The sequence below is a fragment of the Abramis brama genome (assembly GCF_963993115.1).
Source record: "Abramis brama genome assembly, chromosome: 7".
Lineage (NCBI taxonomy): Eukaryota > Metazoa > Chordata > Actinopteri > Cypriniformes > Leuciscidae > Abramis > Abramis brama.
This window is the reverse complement of record NC_139969.1, coordinates 7,702,240-7,721,416: the sequence shown is the minus strand read 5'-3', so window position 1 is coordinate 7,721,416 and position 19,177 is coordinate 7,702,240. Positions and strand designations below refer to the sequence as shown.

At 36.5% G+C, this 19,177-nt stretch overlaps 1 protein-coding gene and 1 pseudogene across 2 annotated transcripts; one reads left to right on the top strand and one right to left on the bottom strand.

Annotated features, from left to right (window-relative positions):
* Nucleotides 1–1,674: 1,674 nt before the first annotated feature.
* Nucleotides 1,675–6,460, bottom strand: LOC311087016 (tripartite motif-containing protein 16-like protein; the record flags this gene model as incomplete). The annotated part of the gene is made up of 6 exons (XM_084120273.1): nt 1,675–2,302; nt 2,932–2,991; nt 3,822–3,981; nt 5,240–5,473; nt 5,613–5,708; nt 5,870–6,460. 6 exons carry the CDS (start codon nt 6,458–6,460, stop codon nt 1,776–1,778), a joined length of 1,668 nt encoding a protein of 555 aa, XP_083976399.1. The 3' UTR covers nt 1,675–1,775.
* Nucleotides 6,461–8,261: 1,801 nt separating this feature from the next.
* Nucleotides 8,262–19,158, top strand: LOC311087015 (E3 ubiquitin/ISG15 ligase TRIM25-like; annotated as a pseudogene). The gene is made up of 11 exons (XR_014609607.1): nt 8,262–8,466; nt 8,601–9,191; nt 9,993–10,146; nt 10,292–10,351; nt 10,518–11,034; nt 12,338–13,013; nt 15,427–15,522; nt 15,607–15,840; nt 16,221–16,374; nt 16,558–16,608; nt 16,994–19,158. The product of XR_014609607.1 is annotated as an E3 ubiquitin/ISG15 ligase TRIM25-like (transcript).
* Nucleotides 19,159–19,177: the final 19 nt, after the last annotated feature.

Here is a 19,177-nt window from a genome sequence, read left to right as displayed (position 1 = left end):
AATTACAAAAAGGTGTGCACATTCTATACCCAAATTAGGCTCAGGTGCAGGAAAAAACAAAAATGTCTGCACTCCACTCACTGAAGTTACAGCTCCTTACAGCATACCTATTCAACGTTCTGACAGATCAGATCTTCATTAGGCACCAGGTACCTGATCAATATATATATATATATATATATATATATATATATATATATATATATATATATATACACTGTGTGAAGCTGTAAATTCAGTGTGTGGACATTTTATTTATTTTCAGAGTATATCTACACATCTCATTGTTTGCCGTCTTTGATACTGTTTGTTTGTTTGAATCTTTTGAGTTTTTAACAAGGTATTTGATGGGGAAAGATGCACATGTAAATAGCCTGGGAAAACCCAGACAACTTCCGGCAAATTTAGATTTGCTCTGCAAGTAGTCTGGCAAAGAGCTCATTCAAGCCCATTTCTAATCCGTCGAAATCGCGGCACCAATCAGGAACGTTGAGGCGGGCTTTACATAATGACGATCGCTCTGATTGGTTTTAGGTCTATCCAATTGCGCCCAGAGGCATTTGAGCGACGTCCGTTGGTGAAGCACCAACTTTTAAATGCATTATTATATTCAAATTGCAAACACATGAGGACAGTCTCCATGAAAGACCCACTGGCAGATGAATGTGCTACTACATTTCTCTCCGAAATGGTAGGAAATTAAAATAGATTTAATAGAGGATTTTAACTGTGACAAGATGATTGACAGGGCAGTTTACGTGACAGGATGCAGGCGACAGATCCGTCCGATAAAGATGACGAAATAGTATGTCCCAAAGCTTGCCTACTTTTTTGCTACACATTCAAAAGTATATACCTTTTCTTCACAAAAAGAGTACATACTTTTATGGCGTAGTGTAACTTAGGCGAACTGGGACGCAGCATATGGCTTTACACGATGACGATCGCTCTGATTGGTTTTAGGTCTAGCCAATTGCGCCCAGAGGCATTTGAGCGACGTCCGTTGGTGACGCCCCTTTGGAAATGAGTTATTAATGAAGCTTTGCCAGACCATAACTCAGTTACTACTGAGAATGGTCTGGTTTACCAGGCTAACATGTAAAAGATGTAGTGAATAAATGTTACTGGGGAAAATTGAGGTAAGAATGTAAATACGAGTACAATAGAGACAAATTAGCAACCCACTAATCACTTTCCAAAATGTTTTCTTTGACTTTACCTATAGGGTTAAAATCCCATTGGCTGCATCATGCTCATTTGCATAGCCCTGCTTAACTTGGTCAGATTGCAAATGGTCTCTGCTGCATGCGATACTCGTTGTTTACAAAAATCTTGTTTAAAATGAATGATGTCTGGTTGCTTGGTTGCTGCATTTTAAGTTTTAAAATAACGAGACATATGGACATTTAAACCAACAAATAATTTATTAATATTTCACACAGCTGGCAATGGTGTAAAAAACATAAACAAGCACTTGACATCTATATCTAAAATCTATATGACAGCAGTTTAAATTGTGACATTTGATATTAAGAGGATTCACAGACACACCATGCACTGATATTTATTACTCCCAGTATTGACTCCCAGTCATTGTTGCTACATTACATACATTCTTATATTAGTTTGCTAAACAATGTAAATTAAAGTGTAATTAAGAAGCCTGTAATAATTTCTAGTAATATTCAACCTGCAAGAATTTAATTAAATAAATTATAAGAAAATAAATAATTTCACTCTTGACAAATATGAAAACATTATTTGTAAAATCCCTATTACCCTTGATGACACAGTTTCACTTTTGTGTTCTGACCTACCCTGAACCCCGGATAGAGCGGCTGAGTGAATGTGGTCTGGATTCTGTGGATGAGGGTCATTGTGTCAGAGACGCTGTAGAAGGACAGAATTCCTGCTCTGTGATCCACAAACACTCCTATTCTAGAGGAGCTGGGATATATAAGGAGTTCAGTCTTCATCTTATTGTGACAGAATGAGTAACGGGATTTAGAGCAGGACAATGTCCAGGACAGATCATTTAATCCAAAGCAACAATCTTCACCCTTTCCCTTCCTTCTGATGATCTTATGTGACACTGATATAGTCACCTCACCACTCCACTCCACCTCCCAGTAACAGCGTCCACACACACTCTCTCTACACAACACCTGAGGCCAAACATCAAATCTGTCCGGATGATCGGGATACGGCTGCTCTGTTTGAGTGTAAGTAGCCACTGTTTTGTCCTCAGACAGATGAACATGTTTATTCACTGTGTTTAGATCTAGAGTGCGCTGACGGAAATCTGATGAAGATGAAAACACATAATCATTTAACTTCAGTTTGTTTCTCAGCTTGTACATACATGCATTGTATGAGTCTGAGTTTGTTTATTTTCAGGGGTGGTGGAGCTAAAGTGCTATAACATTAAACATAGATTCAGTTCAGTATAGTAAAAAAAAAGATGAAATCTATATTTATTTTTAAAATGCAACATTATTACCATGTTATGTATCCTTTTCATAAAAGTATGTTGTCTTCACACTCGAAAGAATGTGGTCTACTAAAACTGAATTTTGTTTTAAACTTACAATATTCAAAATATTGAATATTGTTTTGAATATTGTTAAGAAGTATGAGACCCCATGACAAACAGTCTGAAGACTGAAAGACTGAAAGTTGAGCTCTATAGCTTGTATGTCTTATATGTCTGGTCTATAGCATTTTGCTTTGGCTGTGCAAAAACAAGGCAACATCCCTAACACAAAACCTTCAGAAACCAACAGTCATGCTTAACTTTGATAAAACTATATATAGAACCTATTCTAAAGTTAGTATTGTGAATACATATCTTGGTTTCATAACCTGATTCTGAAAAATCATAAATTGATGTTATGTCAATTATCACATTCTGTGTGTGTGTTAGTGACTTACACTGTAAGAACTCCTCCCTAGTCTTAGGTTCAGTGTTGGGAATGATGTTGATGTATGTTACTGGGAAAATAACACAAATAATTAGAACAATTCTAATAATTATACAAAAAGTAGATAACATTTTAGAATACTGTTCTGTCATTAATGAATAACTACACGGAACAAATTAGTAACACAATATTAACATTCTAGTAACTATTAAAGGTGGGATCAGTAGTTTTGGAAAAACAATTTTGGCCAATGTTGATATTTGAAATCACAAAAACAAACACACCCCACCCACTGATCTATATAGAATGATAGAAATAAAAGTAATTGCAAGCTTTTCAGGTTTCTGATAGCAATTACTACTGGGTTACCATGATCTTCACTTCAGAATACTGATTCAAGAAACTAGTAATTCCTTTAGAAGAATGTAGTAACACCTGAGTCATTACTATCCAAAACCTTACAAAAACCTCAAAACGCTTACAATGACTTTAGTCATTACTAGAGTTATCATACTAGAGTTTCACTTTAGAATACTGATCTAAATATAATTCCTTCTGAAGAATTTGGTAATACTTGAGTCCTTCCTCAAGTATTAGGTTACTATGATCTTTACTTTAGAATTAATTATACATTATTCACCTATGAACACCTATCATTAATTATGAACCTGTTTACAGTAGTTCTTAGTAGTCCCCTGGCAGAAAAAATAAAAATAAAATTGTAGTTATTGATTAGCTAATAGTGAACTACCGCATTCAACTAGAGCTATTACTTACTAATTCATTTCTTGTTAGTTAATAGTAGTTACTAGAATGTGTTACTCATTTGTTTCTGTGTAGTTATTCATTAATGATGGAACAGTATTCTAAAGTGTTAAGTAAATGTTTCTGCCGCTTTACCTTGACCACATATTTTCTCCATCTCCTCTTTACAGAACTTCTCCAGTTTGTCTTTCAGTTGAGAGACAGATTTTCTCACATCATTATAAAGGTGGACAGAACTGCCGGTAACTCTGGGTATGCCGGAAGATTCCAGATGTTCAGAGAGAGCCTGGAAACTCTAGAGAAAATAAATAAACAGAAACATTAAAGATACAAAGACACAAAAACGTTTTACCAGCATCCTCCCCAAGATTTGTATCACACTTATTTTTTCCAAATTAATCTGTAGTGATTCTGTACATCCAGCAACTTTCAGGCAATTTTAAACCATTCAATTTGCTACTTGCTGTGCACACACATCTGAAGCACATGCACAGAAAGCCACCTCTCAGATAGCACGAGAACTCCGAATTGAGTTTTCCTTTTATGCTGTTTATGTTCCTGTCTTAAGTGAATTCTTAAAGTGACAGCAGCCTAATATTCCTGCTGCTGTCTGTGTTTCATTAATGTTAATCAAACAATAAAAGACAAACAGAAAAACACTCACTGCTCTGAATAACTTTAAAAAAGATTAATCTATATTTCATTTATACACTGAAGACTATCCAATTTCTGTAACTGAATACTTAGACATATAAAACTTAAAGCACTGTTTAATTTATTTGTATTTTTGTTCTATTCCATTTATTTGTGTTATTACTTATATGTTCAGCTGTTCATATTTTATTACTAGTGTTTTCTCTTTAATAATGTCTGAACTTTATATTAGTTAGGCTAGTAGTTTTAGGTGTGGTATCGAAACTGAAATCTAGCATTGTGAAATTTCATTTGTATCTAAAAAAAACCTGTCTGTAGAGTTAATGAAATTATTATAGTAAGAACACAATACTAACCACACCTAACAGAATTCCTGACAACATTCCAACCAACTGTTGTTTAGAATGCAGTTGCCAGGAATTCTGTCAGGTGGTGTTATGAATATTGCGTACTATGTTGTCTTTATGTCTTTATAAGTTAAGAGATAAGGGAATGTCTATAACTCAAGGTTTTTAGTGTCACATGATGATGTTGTTAAGCAGTCATTTTCCATTGTATTTTCCAATTTGTATTCTTCAACAATTCTTCAAATGTTTTTTATTTGCTTGTTTGTAATCTTGTTTTTGTATTAGCCTACTGTTTTTTTTATTTATTATTATTGTTACAGAGATTTGAGGATTTACTGTTTTGGGGTATTAGACAAAACTTGAACTGATTTTAGGTGCCACAAAAACATCTCATGATGGGATCTGGTAAGGCAAAAGGATCTAACATTTTAATTGTTATTTTAGTGGCTCAGATCATAGTTATGTTACAGTAAAATGAGAAAATAAGTCTGTATCTAATGAAAAGACTTCTGCATGACCACTGCACTGTTCTATTGATCAGAATTCTGTTACCTGAAGGAAATGTATGTGATCATCAGTGTGTAAAAGCTGCTTCAGCTCAGCTTCTCTCCTCCTCAGATCATCAATCTCCTGCTCCAGTCGCTTCAAGAGTCCTTCAGCTCGACTCACTGCATCCTTTTCCTGATCTCTGATCATCCGTGTCACCTCAGATCGGCTTCTCTCAATGAAGCGGATCAGTTCAGTAAAGACCCTCTCACTGACCTCCACTGCAGACTGTGCAGAGCGCTGTTAGGACACACAGACAATCAGACCTTTCACTCAACATCAGCCTATTAAACACAGTGGGTTACAGTAGAACTGGAAACTCGTCTAACACTGAGCTCTGACTGGTGAAAGTAGGGTACTTGTTAAGTCTGACTCTCACCTTATGAGTCTTCATAGCCTCTCTGAGCTCCTGAAGCTTCTTCTGTCTCTCTCGGATTCTGTGCTGGAATTTATCTTGTATCTCTCCAACCTTTTTCTGAGGAAAGAAAAATAACTGTAATCCTCCTCAATGGACTCAGTGCAAATGAATTCATTATTTATATTACAATTTTGATTATTGTGTGAAAATGTCATCATTAATTGCCTAATTGGCATAACTTCAAGAATCAACACAGTTTATGTGTTTTCAGTTCATACCTGCTTCTCTGTTCTCTCTGCTTCAGCTGAAACAGTATCGTGATTTTTGTGTTCTTCCATCACACACCTGAAACAAATACATTTCTGGTCAGTGCGACAGTAAACCTCCATCAGTCTGTCGTGTTTAGAGCAGATCATCTCCTGCAGTCGTACAGTGGCATCAGTCACTTTGTGTCGTTTCCTTGAACGAGATTCTTCATGACTCTCAAAGTGACTTTGACAGTATGACTCCAGACACATCAAACAGGACTTTACAGCTTTGCGTTTCTTTCCAGCACAGACGTCACACTCCACATCTCCAGGTCCAGCATAACTGAGAGCAGGACGAGCTGTTTGGACTTTTTTCTTCTTCAGTTTCTCCACCACTTCAGCCAGCATGGTATTTTTACCTAAAACAGGTCTTGGAGTGAAGGTCTGTCTGCACTGAGGGCAGCTGTAAACTCTCTTATGATCCTCTTTATTCCAGCAGTCTGTAATGCAGCTCATACAGTAACTGTGTCCACAGAGGATCGTCACTGGATCCTTCAGTAGATCCAAACAGATTGAACAGCTGAACTGATCCCGAGCCACTGAAATACGGGCTTCTGCCATTTCACTGTACGGTAGAACTGATAGACACTGATAGACTGATACATACAGCAGCTTTTCTACACTAGGTTTCGTTTTCCCTGAAATGAAAAGCTGAAATAGTTTCCAAATTGCAAGAACATGCAAAACAGGTGTATCTGGTGTGACTCACCTGTAATTTAGTTCAGATAATAAAGAACAGGTGTCAGTCTCTCAGTGAAGCCAGGAATTATTTTTTTTATAAAACTGTTCTCTATGGGGAGAACATTTAAAGTAAGAATATTGTCTTTCCACTTGTATCATGGTGTTGTTATCTTTGCAATAGATAGTGTTTTTGATAAGAGAAATTGGTTGTCCCTGGTTGTAGTTTTAGGACTTTAAGCCACATTAAGTATCTCCTTCACAGCTCTGGCTAATCTTTAATCTTTCAGTTTGGCTCACTTCACCCAGTTTTCCTGATCTCTGATCATCTGTATAACCTTCTCTAAATGGAGCGGATCAGACAGTACCCCCAGACAGTGTTGGGTGTAATTAATTACTAAGTGATACTGTAATTTAATTACTTTTTTCCTTGAAAAAGTAAAGTAAGAGATTACTCTTATTTTTTCTGTAATTGAATTAGTTACTTCTGTTAAAAATACAGAACAATTCTATATAAAAGAATAATGGATTTAACATCAAAACGTAATGTTAAAATATATGTTTTTAATGTAACCATCTCCCTTTACACACTTTGGTCAGTTCAAGAATAATTTATGCAATTGTAGGCTATATTGTTTATTTGAATGAATTAAAACAGCAGTTTCATGTCTATATTGTTCCACTGGTCGAGGTTGATATTGGATTTAAAAAGTAATTAGTAGCCTAATAAGTAGCCTAATGCAATACTTTTTAGAAAGTGTAGTTAGAGTAATCTAATTACACTGTTGAAGATGTAGGCTAATTAGTAGCAAGCAATTAATTACCTTTTTAGCCTAACTTAAGGCTGGAATACACTGCTCGACTTTTAAAACCTGAGCAAAAGTCGTGTAGTGTATTCCAGGCTTTACCCAGCATTGCCTCCAAAACACTTGAAATATACGACACGTATTGCATTATTCTGTGATACTTTTGCGTCTATTTTTAAAAACGTGATGCTGGTCGCTATTCATTCATTACCATTTTTTTTTATTCTCCTTTTGTGGTTCATAAAAAGAAGTGCATACAGCATTAAAACAATCTGGGAAACATTGTATATAGTCCTAAATAATAAAGGCCTGGTATAACCAAAAACAAAAATAATAATGAACTGTTATTTAATGAAATATCAACACATTTGATAGGTCTTCTAAGAACGCCATTGTATATTTTTTTATTATGTAGATTAGAAAAATGTTTTACCACAAAAAAAGTATGTAAGAGTTTTTACAAGAAAACAGAAAACGATACAAAAAAGGAAAAAAAGACAAAAAAAACAAAAAAATACCCCCAAAATATTATCAAACAAGAAAGTGGTTTCATAAGTAGTAAGTTTATAGTATTGTTCAAATTTTGCCATGCTATAGATAGATACGCATAGAAAAACAGCTCCTCACAGCTATGTATGTGTTTGGGTTCAATTGCCAACCTCTATCATCAGCCTCTTCTGCTGTTATATATATATATATATATATATATATATATATATATTTTTTTTTTTTTTTTTTTTTTTTTAGCAAAAACAGTATTTTTACTGACAAGCATTAGAAAACAGTGTGTGTGTGAGCGCCATCTATTGGCAGATGCCTGGATGTGTATTTACACAAAATGGTAACAGCTTAAACTACTTTCACTTTCTCAACGCAGAACGAGGAAACGCTTCGGTATCAGATGAAGAGCAACTTAAGGACTTGTTGTATATTTCCATTTGCGCAGGCTACATGCAGTGGAAAGTTGGAATTCAGTACAGCTGTCTGTGCGGATCTTCTGAATATAATACTGTTTTTAATAGGCTACATAATAGGCCTTTAGTTGTTATGCTTATTGCAAGACAGATTGGTTCTTATCAAGAGGTGAGTCGCACCTTACAAACACACCTGTTTTGCACTCGTCTCAAGACTGGAAACACTTCTCAGTTGAGAGAAATTGAAACGTTAGTGTTGTTCAGCCGTCGTATAACTGTGTGTGTATCTGTTTGCTTGTGCAGTGAAATGGCAGAAGCCAGTATTTCAGTGGCTCGGGATCAGTTCAGCTGTTCAATCTGTCTGGATCTACTGAAGGATCCAGTGACGATCCTCTGTGGACACAGTTACTGTATGATCTGCATTACAGACTGCTGGAATAAAGATAATCAGAAGAGAGTTTACAGCTGCCCTCAGTGCAGACAGACCTTCACTCCAAGACCTGCTTTAAACAAGAATGTGGTGTTTGCTGAAATGGTGGAGACACTGAAGAAGACAAAAGTCCAAACAGCTCGTCCTGCTCTCATGCTGGACCTGGAGATGTGGAGTGTGACGTCTGTACTGGAAGGAAACACAAAGCTGTAAAGTCCTGTTTGATGTGTTTGAACTCTTACTGTCAAAGTCACCTTGAACAACATGACAGTTTCTTTAAAGATAAAAAACACAATTGGATTAATGCCACTGTACGACTGCAGGAGATGATCTGCTCTCAACATGACAGACTTCTGGAGGTTTACTGTCGCACTGACCAGCGATGTATTTGTTTGATGTGTATGATGGATGAACACAAAAATCACCACACTATTTCAATTAAAGCAGAGATGGCTGAGAAACAGGTAGGAAAAGCACATACTATAGGCTACTGTGTATGTGGTGTGTAAATGTATGTTCAGGATGCAATACAGTAAAAGCTTACCGAAAAATGCACGTCATATGAAGAAAAAACAGAAAAATGCACATCATATAAAGAGGAACCAGACACTTCGCCGGAAAAAGCTGCACGAACTTCAATGTACAGATTATACTGTAGATTATCTATAAATCTCTGTTAGAACTGTAAAATGATTAGTTTACTCATAAATTAAAATGATGTCATCATTTATTCACCCAGTTTATTCATAGTAAATCTTTCTTTCTTTCTTTCTTTCTTTCTTTCTTTCTTTCTTTCTTTCTTTCTTTCATTTCTTTCGTGGAACACAGAAGGTGGATTGTTTTTCCCATATAGTGCAATGAATGAAGTACAAAAAATACTTTTTGTGTTTTTTGAATATATATATATATATTAAGGGTGTCACGATTCTCCAAATCCTCGATTCGATTACATTTTCGATTCTAAAGTCACGGTTCGATTCGATTCTCGATTTAAAAAAAAAAAAGGCATATATATAAATATATATAAATGGCATAACCTTTAAAACCTAAACTGAAGTATTAGGTTGTAAGCAGTAAGCAGTTGTTATTTTGACAGGAATGGTGTCATAAATGAGGTTAGTTGTGTGTTGTGTATATGTTTAATATGTAATGATTTCTCTCAACAGAGAAGCATGTCAGCCTCTCATTTAAACCATTTTTAAAAAGTTATTGAACACTGGAAAGCGTTACTTATTCAATTCTGGTATGTTTTTGTCCCTTTGTAGAGTTTCCAGTCTCTCTCTGTTCCTCCTGCATCCACAGACAGCGTCAATGTCAGTTCTCTCCTCTCTTATGATGATATAGGAAAATCTGTGTCTATGCTAAAAGAGAAACTTGAGGACCTCTGCAAGGAGGACATAAAAAAGATATCTGGTAGAGGTAAAGTACTAGGAATTTGTTCACTTTAAAGGAGTGATGTATCATAATAACTACAAAAACAAACTGAGAGAACATTATTAATGGGACTGATTTAATATTGTGTTTACTTGCGAATTACACTATATATGTCTTTTGGTTTCATTAGTGACATACATTGAGATTGTTACCACCATTGAACCCACATCCAGAGATGACTTCTTGAAATGTAAGTGTTACTAATAAAAATTCACATACTGTCAGACATTTACGAATTCTCAAGTATAAATCATTTGTTAGTCTGAATTTTATTTATCATATGCATCTAATTTTTTATCACACAACAGCATGGTACTTGTGCAACTTTGTTTAGTGTAATTTTTTGCCCCATTCAGATTCCTATCAACTCACCTTGGATTCAAACACTGCACATAAATACCTCCGTCTTTCTGAAGGCAACAGAGTGGCTACTTTTATTGGGACTGACCAGCCGTACCCTGTTCATCCGGACAGATTTCATGATTTTTCTCAGGTGTTGTGTAGAGAGAGTGTGTGTGGACGCTGTTACTGGGAGGTGGAGTGGAGTGGGACGGCTGGGGTGGGAATATCAGTGTCATATAAGAGCATCAGCAGGAAAGGAGATGGTGACGATTGTGTCTTTGGATTTAATGATGAGTCCTGGAGATTGTCCTGCTCTGACTCCAGGTGTGCATTCAGACACAATCAGAAAGTGGTTAAACTCCCTGTGATCTCCAGCTCCTCTAGAATAGGAGTGTATGTGGATCACAGAGCAGGAATTCTGTCCTTCTACAGAATCTCTGACACAATGACCCTCATCCACACAGTCCAGACCACATTCACTCAGCCGCTCTATCCGGGGTTTGGGATCAATTTAGGATCAACACTGAAACTGTCATCTTAAGAGATTATAAGTCATATTACAGGTTTAATCATGATAAAAGCGATGGGTATATGTAGTTATCAGTGTCCTCTCTCCCATCATTCCAGTGACAATCCTAAGTACAGTTGAATCTGGACACTGATTTACCACAAAATGTACAGGTAAATCTATGTCTGATGCCAATCAATCAATCAATAAATAAAAACTGCCCTATGGATCTATTGAAGGATCCAGTGACCGTCCCCTGTGGACACCATAACTGAATGAGCTGCATTACAGACTACTGGACACCCCAAGAGTTTTTTATTTATTTATTTATTTTTATTATTATTAATGAATTATAAATGGATTACTTTGTTGCTTACAGTATATACTTCAAATCGCTGACCTCTTATTTTTTAAATATCTGCAATTGACTCAGATGTCTTTAGAATTTGTTAAATACAATTAAACTACTGCTGACAACAGACCTTAAAAATATTACAGTATTTTACAGAATGCTTTGATAAGATAAAATAGACTCTTGCAAAATTACTTTGATACCAAGGACATTGTTTTTCATTAAAACGTTATTTTATAAGTGTCATTGACTGGGTTGCTGTAGCTGGCCAATCAGAAACTAGCACCAAAATGTTGCAAAATGACGCAATAAAAATATCAACACATTTGATGACATTATTGTACTGTTTTTTTTTGTTTTTGTTTTTTCAAGAAAATGAGGTAGCCACAAAAAAAAACCTAGTTAAATGTTTTGTCCTAGTTAAATGTTTTGAGTGTGTGTGTGTGTGTGTGTGTTTACCATACATTAGTTAAATGGATCACAATTAAAACAATTTTGTTGTTTTATTGAATGATTTTATATTCTATTACTAAAATACTGACATTTCTTATCCATATGTAAATACTGGCACAACTAGTACAGGCATTAAAAAACACTGCGTTTGAGCGCCATCTACTGTTCCTTTTTTGGCTGTGTATTTTCACAAACTGGTGAGCTACTTTCAATTTCTCAAACGCAGAAGATATCAGATAGATAAAACGCTTTGGTATCAGATAGAAAGAAACCTAAGGACTTATTGTAAGCTATATAATTCTTTATACTTGCACTGTAAAATTTAAGTAGCTGTTAAGTAGCTGTTTGTGGATCTGCTGATTCTCGTATTGAATTCAGGTTGCTCCATAAGTAACCTATATTTATACTAAGCTAATTGCAACGCAAGTGAATGATCTGAGAAAAACAGACTCCCATGTTTCATGATCAAAAGGTGATTCACACCATACAAACACACCTCTTTTGCACACGTCTCGAGACAGGAAACACTGCTCAGTTGAGAGAAATCGAAACTTAAGTGTTGATCAGTCGTTGTCTGGCTGTATGCTGTGTTCGTGCAGTGAAATGGCAGAAGCCAGTATTTCAGTGGCCGAAGAAGATCAGTTCAGCTGTTCAATCTGTCTGGATCCACTGAAGGATCCAGTGACCATCGCCTGTGGACACAGTTACTGTATGAACTGCATTACAGACTGCTGGAATAAAGATGATCAGGAGGGAGTTTACAGCTGCCCTCAGTGCAGACAGACCTTCACTCCAAGACCTGCTTTAAATAAGAATGTGATGCTGGCTGAAATGGTGGAGACACTGAAGAAGACAAAAGTCCAAACAGCTCGTCCTGCTCTCGGTTATGCTGGACCTGGAGATGTGGAGTGTGACGTCTGTACTGGAAGGAAACGCAAAGCTGTAAAGTCCTGTATGATGTGTCTGGAGTCATACTGTCAAAGTCACTTTGAGAGTCATGAAGAATCTCGTTCAAGGAAACGACACAAAGTGACTGATGCCACTGGACGATTGCAGGAGATGATCTGCTCTAAACACGACAGACTGATGGAGCTTTACTGTCGCACTGACCAGCGATCTATTTGTTTGATGTGTGTGGTGGATGAACACAAAAATCACGATACTGTTTCAGCTGAAGCAGAGAGAACAGAGAAACAGGTATGAACTGAAATTGCATATAACTTCTGTTTGCTGTTATTCTAAACCTAATACATTAAATTGCGTTATCAGTATATTGTATCATTATAAATTATTATTAGTATCCAGACATGTTCACAAGTCCCTGTAAAGTCTCAAGTTTTTGTTCTATTTTAAACAATAGTTCTTTCAGCTAAACATATAATTAGCAGTGTATGAGGCTAAATCAATTTTGAAGTATCAAAATATTAAAACTAATTACTTCTACAGAAGGTCTTGTTCATTCATTCAAATTTATTATTACTTAAAATCGACATCACATCAATTGGAATGCAGAGATAGTCACAGCGAGAGAGAAAAAACGCGCTGTGTATTTTGAGCTATATTTGACTTGCCGCTTACTGATGTTCTCAAGCAATGGGTAGCCTATAGCATAACAAAACCCCTGCGTATAGACAAGCGTCACAGAGTAAACAACACAAAAAGTAACATTCCTATCAGTGTGTTATGTTAAGCCAATATAATAACACACCCCGACCCAACAAACCGATCTGTGGTAATAAGTCAGACAGGGGGATACGTATGGAAGAGTCCGTCCATTACAGGTGTAAGCGGTCCTACTCAACCCACTCCCACTAACAAGGACGCTAAAGACTGCAGCCGCTAGCACACCTCTTGAGGCCAGGGGAGTGAGGTTTACACGCACAGCTCTTACTGGCCTATGTCTGTTACACTCACCCCACAAAACCTCACTCCCATCCGGGTCACAGCACCAAAAGTAACCACTCCTATTCACCCCACTCCAAGCAGGATTCAAACCGAGGTCTCCGGCGTGGGAGGCAGGAGCGCTAACTGGAAGCTCTTTCTGGAAGCTCTTTCTGGCCTTCTACTGTTACATAGACCAGATAGTAAATTTGGATATTCTGTGCATATAGTAGCAAATACATTAAAGAAAAAAGAAAAAAAACATGAAAAGGTAAAAAGAAATATTAAAGGGACATTGAAACGTGTACTTCCTGAAAATTGCCAGCAAGTTTCTGATAGATGTGCAACTACAGCTTCTGTATTGATTGATTGATTGCTTTTCAAATTAAATGACATGTTAAGACCGTTAAAGGGATAGTTCACTTTGAAATTAAATTTTGGTATGTTTTAGCTTACCTCAAGGGCATCCAAGATGTAGGTGTCTTTTTTTCCGCAGTAGTTTCAATTTGGATATTTTTAGGTCAAACCGTTCTTGTCTGACAGTCATATCATGCAGGTCTATGGTCACCACATCAAAGAGCATGCACAGAGTCCAAATTAAAACAATTCCCCATCGTAAGTACACATTGATGGCCTAAGACACGAAACGAGCGGTTTGTGTGAGAAAACGAACAGTATTTATATCGTTTTTAGCTCTTATACACAGCCACGTCCAAGTGAACTGAGGGCGCGAGCGCATCCTGCTGTGTGACATGTACGCAGACTGGTGCATAGACATATACACTAGATGTCGCCTTAAAGACATTCGTTCCAATGAACTGCCGTAGCCAAGGCGACATCTAGTGTATATGTCTATGCACCAGTCTGCGTACACGTCACACACCAGGATGCGCTCGCACACTCAGTTCACTTGGACGTGGCTGTGTTACAAGAGGTAAAAACGATATAAATACTGTTCGTTTTCTCACACAAACCGCTCGTTTCGTGTCTTAGGCCATCAATGTGTACTTACGATGGGGAATTGTTTAATTTGGACGATGGGGAATTGTTTTAATTTGGACTCTGTGCATGTTCTTTGAGGGGGTGACCATAGACCTGCATGATATGACTGTCAGACAAGAACGGTTTGACCTAAAAATATCCAAATTGAAACTACTGAGGAAAAAAAGACACCTACATCTTGGATGCCCTTGAGGTAAGCTAAAACATACCAAAATTTAATTTCAAAGTGAACTATCCCTTTAAGACTTGACTATACTGTTATTGCCATTATTCATTTATAACAGCACTTTTCCAAACGGTGATTAACACACGCACCTAATGCTGGCTTGGTGTGATTAGAGATGAATTGTTGTAATTTGTGTTGCTGCACCTCACACTGATAGGGAATGAATGAATGAATAGTAAAATGTGGTGTTTCATGCTGTCAAGACGAGAGAACGAAATCGGGAATCAGGTCGCAGACTTGAGTTTCCATCTCTGTTTGTAGCCATAGTATAGTATTTTATTAGCACTTTAGTTCTGGCTCTGGGTCATTTGCCGTGTGTTTATTTTTCTTTATCAGAGCAATGGAAAGGTGAACAAATGTAATTGTTTCATAAAAATATTGAATGTAATAGATAAATTCCAGTAAAAAAATTATTTAGATGTAGTACATGAAATCTTTGAAGTCCTATTGAGAGAAAACTGAAGTTTTCTAATGTTTACAATGATTTGTTCATCCTCACAGAAACAGGTTGGAGAGACAGTAATAATATTACAGAAGAGAATTCAAGAGAGGCAAACAAAGCTCCAGGAGCTCAGAGAGTCTGTGCAGACTCACAAGGTGAGTTTTGAAAAGAGGAGAAATATAACTATCAGATTGAATGGACTGATTCTAGTGGTTTTCTGTGTGTGTGTGTCCTTACAGCGCTCTGCACAGGCTGCAGTGGAGGACAGTAAGAGGATCTTCACTGAACTGATCCGCTCTATTAAGAAAATGCGATCCGAGGTGACACGGATGATCAGAGATCAGGAAAAGGATGCAGTGAGTCGAGCTGAAGGACTCTTGAAGCGACTGGAGCAGGAGATTGATGATCTGAGGAGGAGAGAAGCTGAGCTGAAGCAGCTTTCACACACAGATGATCACATACATTTCCTACAGGTTTAGAATGATTTTATTATTACGGCTCATTACAGCAGACTCTTTCATTGACATTTGATTTGAGATGAATAATTGCATTCATTTAATGAATCTGAGAACAACTGCCAGTTGTTCTGATCAGTGTGAATGTTGTCAAGATTGTATTAGATCGGGTATTCCCAAACTTTTCTGTCAGCTGAACCCCGTAACCTAAAATATTGACTTGAAAACTTGAAAGATTTAAGTTAATATTTCAATAATTTAACAGCATAATCACATGTATATGATTCTCTGTGTCTGTTGATGGCCACATGACATGCAAGTAAGCAAATAAAATACTTAATCTTTACACTGTGTGATTCATATTTACCTGTAAGTCTGTTGTCTTTTTGTATATGTAGAGATTCCAGTCTGTTTCCGTCCCTCCTGCACCTACAGACTGCACCACTGTCCGTTCTGTCTTGACTTATGATGATGCGAGAAGATCTGTATCTGTGTTAAGAAGTAAAATTGAGAATTTCTGCAAAGAGGAGATAGAAACGTTATCTGGTAGAGGTAAAGTACAGACTCGCCTTATAAATCAGAGTACAACAAAATGTACATGGATGTCAATAAAACTAATAATTGTTAATAACAATAAATTATTGTTAATAATAATTAATACATTATTGTTATTAAATAAATACATATTATGGACACTTTTATCTGCACACTTTAAATGTCTGTTTGTTTCTGCAGCGAAACACATCAAAATCACTGAACCCAGAACAAGGGAGGACTTCTTACACTGTAAGTGTTATAAATAATAATACAAATAAAGCAAACACAGACCAATATACATAAAGGCAAAGTGTCATTTCTGTCACTATCAGCACCAAACAGTATTGCAGTGGTCCGACATAGCAGCTTGAGTTTGGGGTTTAGATTAGCTACTCCAAACAATGGCAGACAGGGGGGGTGTTTATGAAAGCAGTCATTATTTTGTAATTCTGTTCCACTAGTGGCCAAAAAATTACAATTTACACTTTTTAACTAAACTTCTAATCTAATAATTTGACTTGAAAACTTGTGGAATACGTCAGTGATCTGGTTTCTACATTTATATCTTTGATTGTTGCCTCACTTAATGCTTTGAAGGTATTTCAACAAATGCAATCTGTTTTATCTCCATCAGATTCCCATCAGTTTACTCTGGATTCTGAGTCAGTGCATAAACGCCTCTGTCTGTCTGAGGAAAACAGAATGGCTACTTGCACTGCCACAATCCAACTCTATCCCGATCATCCGGACAGATTTGATGTTTGGCCTCAGGTGTTGTGTAGAGAGAGTGTGTGTGGACGCTGTTACTGGGAGGTGGAGTGGAGTGGGGGTGCGGTGGGAATATCAGTGTCATATAAGAGCATCAGCAGGAAGGGACGGGGTGATGAGTGTAAATTTGGAAGTAACAATCAGTCCTGGAGATTATTTTGCTTTCGCTCTGGATACATATTTAGTCACAATAACAAAAAATCTGGACTCCCTGTAACCTCCAGCTCCTCTAGAATAGGAGTGTATGTGGATCACAGTGCAGGAATCCTGTCCTTCTACAGCGTCTCTGACACAATGACCCTCATCCACACAGTGCAGACCACATTCACTCAGCCGCTCTATCCGGGGTTTGGCGTAAATCAGGAATCGTCAGTGAAACTGTGTCATCTAGAAGTATAGATGATATAGAGCTTCTACAAATTTCATAATCATATGACAGTTAGTGTCTTTTCAAAAAAGTTAATTGATTGTAGTGCTACATATTAATTTGTAGTGCAAAAAAATAATGACAATAACATTATCAGTACCTGCTGTATTATTTTGAGGTTTTATTTTAACATTAAATATCACACGTAACTTAAATTGTCCATTTCACCTTAGCTTTATGAAATATTTTAAATCATTCTCATTATATAGGCCACTTTTTCGATTGATAGATGATTTTCCTACATTGCACAAAACATGATAAAAAACAATTATCAAAACATAATAATTAAAAAAAATAATCAAAAACATGAACATTTTGAATATAAATCTCTAGATTTTATTTATTATGAATTTTTGAGTTGTCTCAAAATATCAGGCACTGTACCTGCACTGTGACATGTTGTAATACATATGAACAAAATTAGATCTAGCCTATATTATTTTGAGCTGTTTTTGAATTAGGCTATTTCTTTTGACCACTCTGGATCAAAACACAGCGAATAAAAAACTCAGCCTATCTAGGAGAAACTGAGTGGCTACTCGCAAGCACACAGTCCGGCCGTATCCCGATCATCTGGACAGATTTGATGTTTGGCCTCAGGTGTTGTGTAGAGAGAGTGTGTGTGGACGCTGTTACTGGGAGGTGGAGTGGAGTGGGGGTGCGGTGGGAATATCAGTGTCATATAAGAGCATCAGCAGGAAGGGACGGGGTGTTAAAATTGGATGTAATGATCAGTCCTGGAGATTGTTCTGCTCTTGCTCCAAATACCTATTCTGTAGTAATTACAAAAAGACTAATTTCAATGTAAGGTCCAAATCTTCTAGAATAGGAGTGTATGTTGATCACAGAGCAGGAATTCTGTCCTTTTACAGCGTCTCTGACACAATGACCCTCATCCACAAGGTCAAGAACACATTCACTCAGCCTCTCTATCCGAAGGTTTTTGTAATATCAGGGATCATTTGTGAAACTGAAAAATAAGTGACAAAATAAATGTTACAGAGCTTCAAGAAATAATTCGGACTTTATCATAGTTTGAAGCTGCATGAGAAATGTTAAAGTTACTTTTTAATTAGTAAATCTGTACTATAGTCCAAGAGTTGAACCTAGTTGAAAAGTGCCATTTTTAATTTTTATTAGAAGTCATTGTGCCATATCAACTTTTTTTTTTTTTCATTACAGCCCTATAGATTAATTATATCAGCACATGCATGTTTTCATAAATCATATTAATAACGTCAAATATCAATACCTTAAATTCTCCATTTCATACAAATGTAATGAAAAAATGCATCTTTTTTATTTTTATTTAATATTTTAGTTGTATATATGTCATGTACCTGTACTGAGAAATAATTTCTCAAATAAATGAAATTTGATATTATTTTGAACAAAGCCAAATTTTCACCAGCTGTTATTTTTATGATGACCAATAAATGGCAGTGTCCTTCTAGCTGTGGGGTTTAGACCTTATGGTTTAGACTTACACCTCACAATGGTCCACTGGTACAGTGCTGGTCATCGTGACCTACAAGATGTTTGTGAGTGTGAGAGAGCTCTCTGTAAACATGAATTACACATAATAATAAAAAATGCTTTAGTAATATTTCACACAGTGTTTTA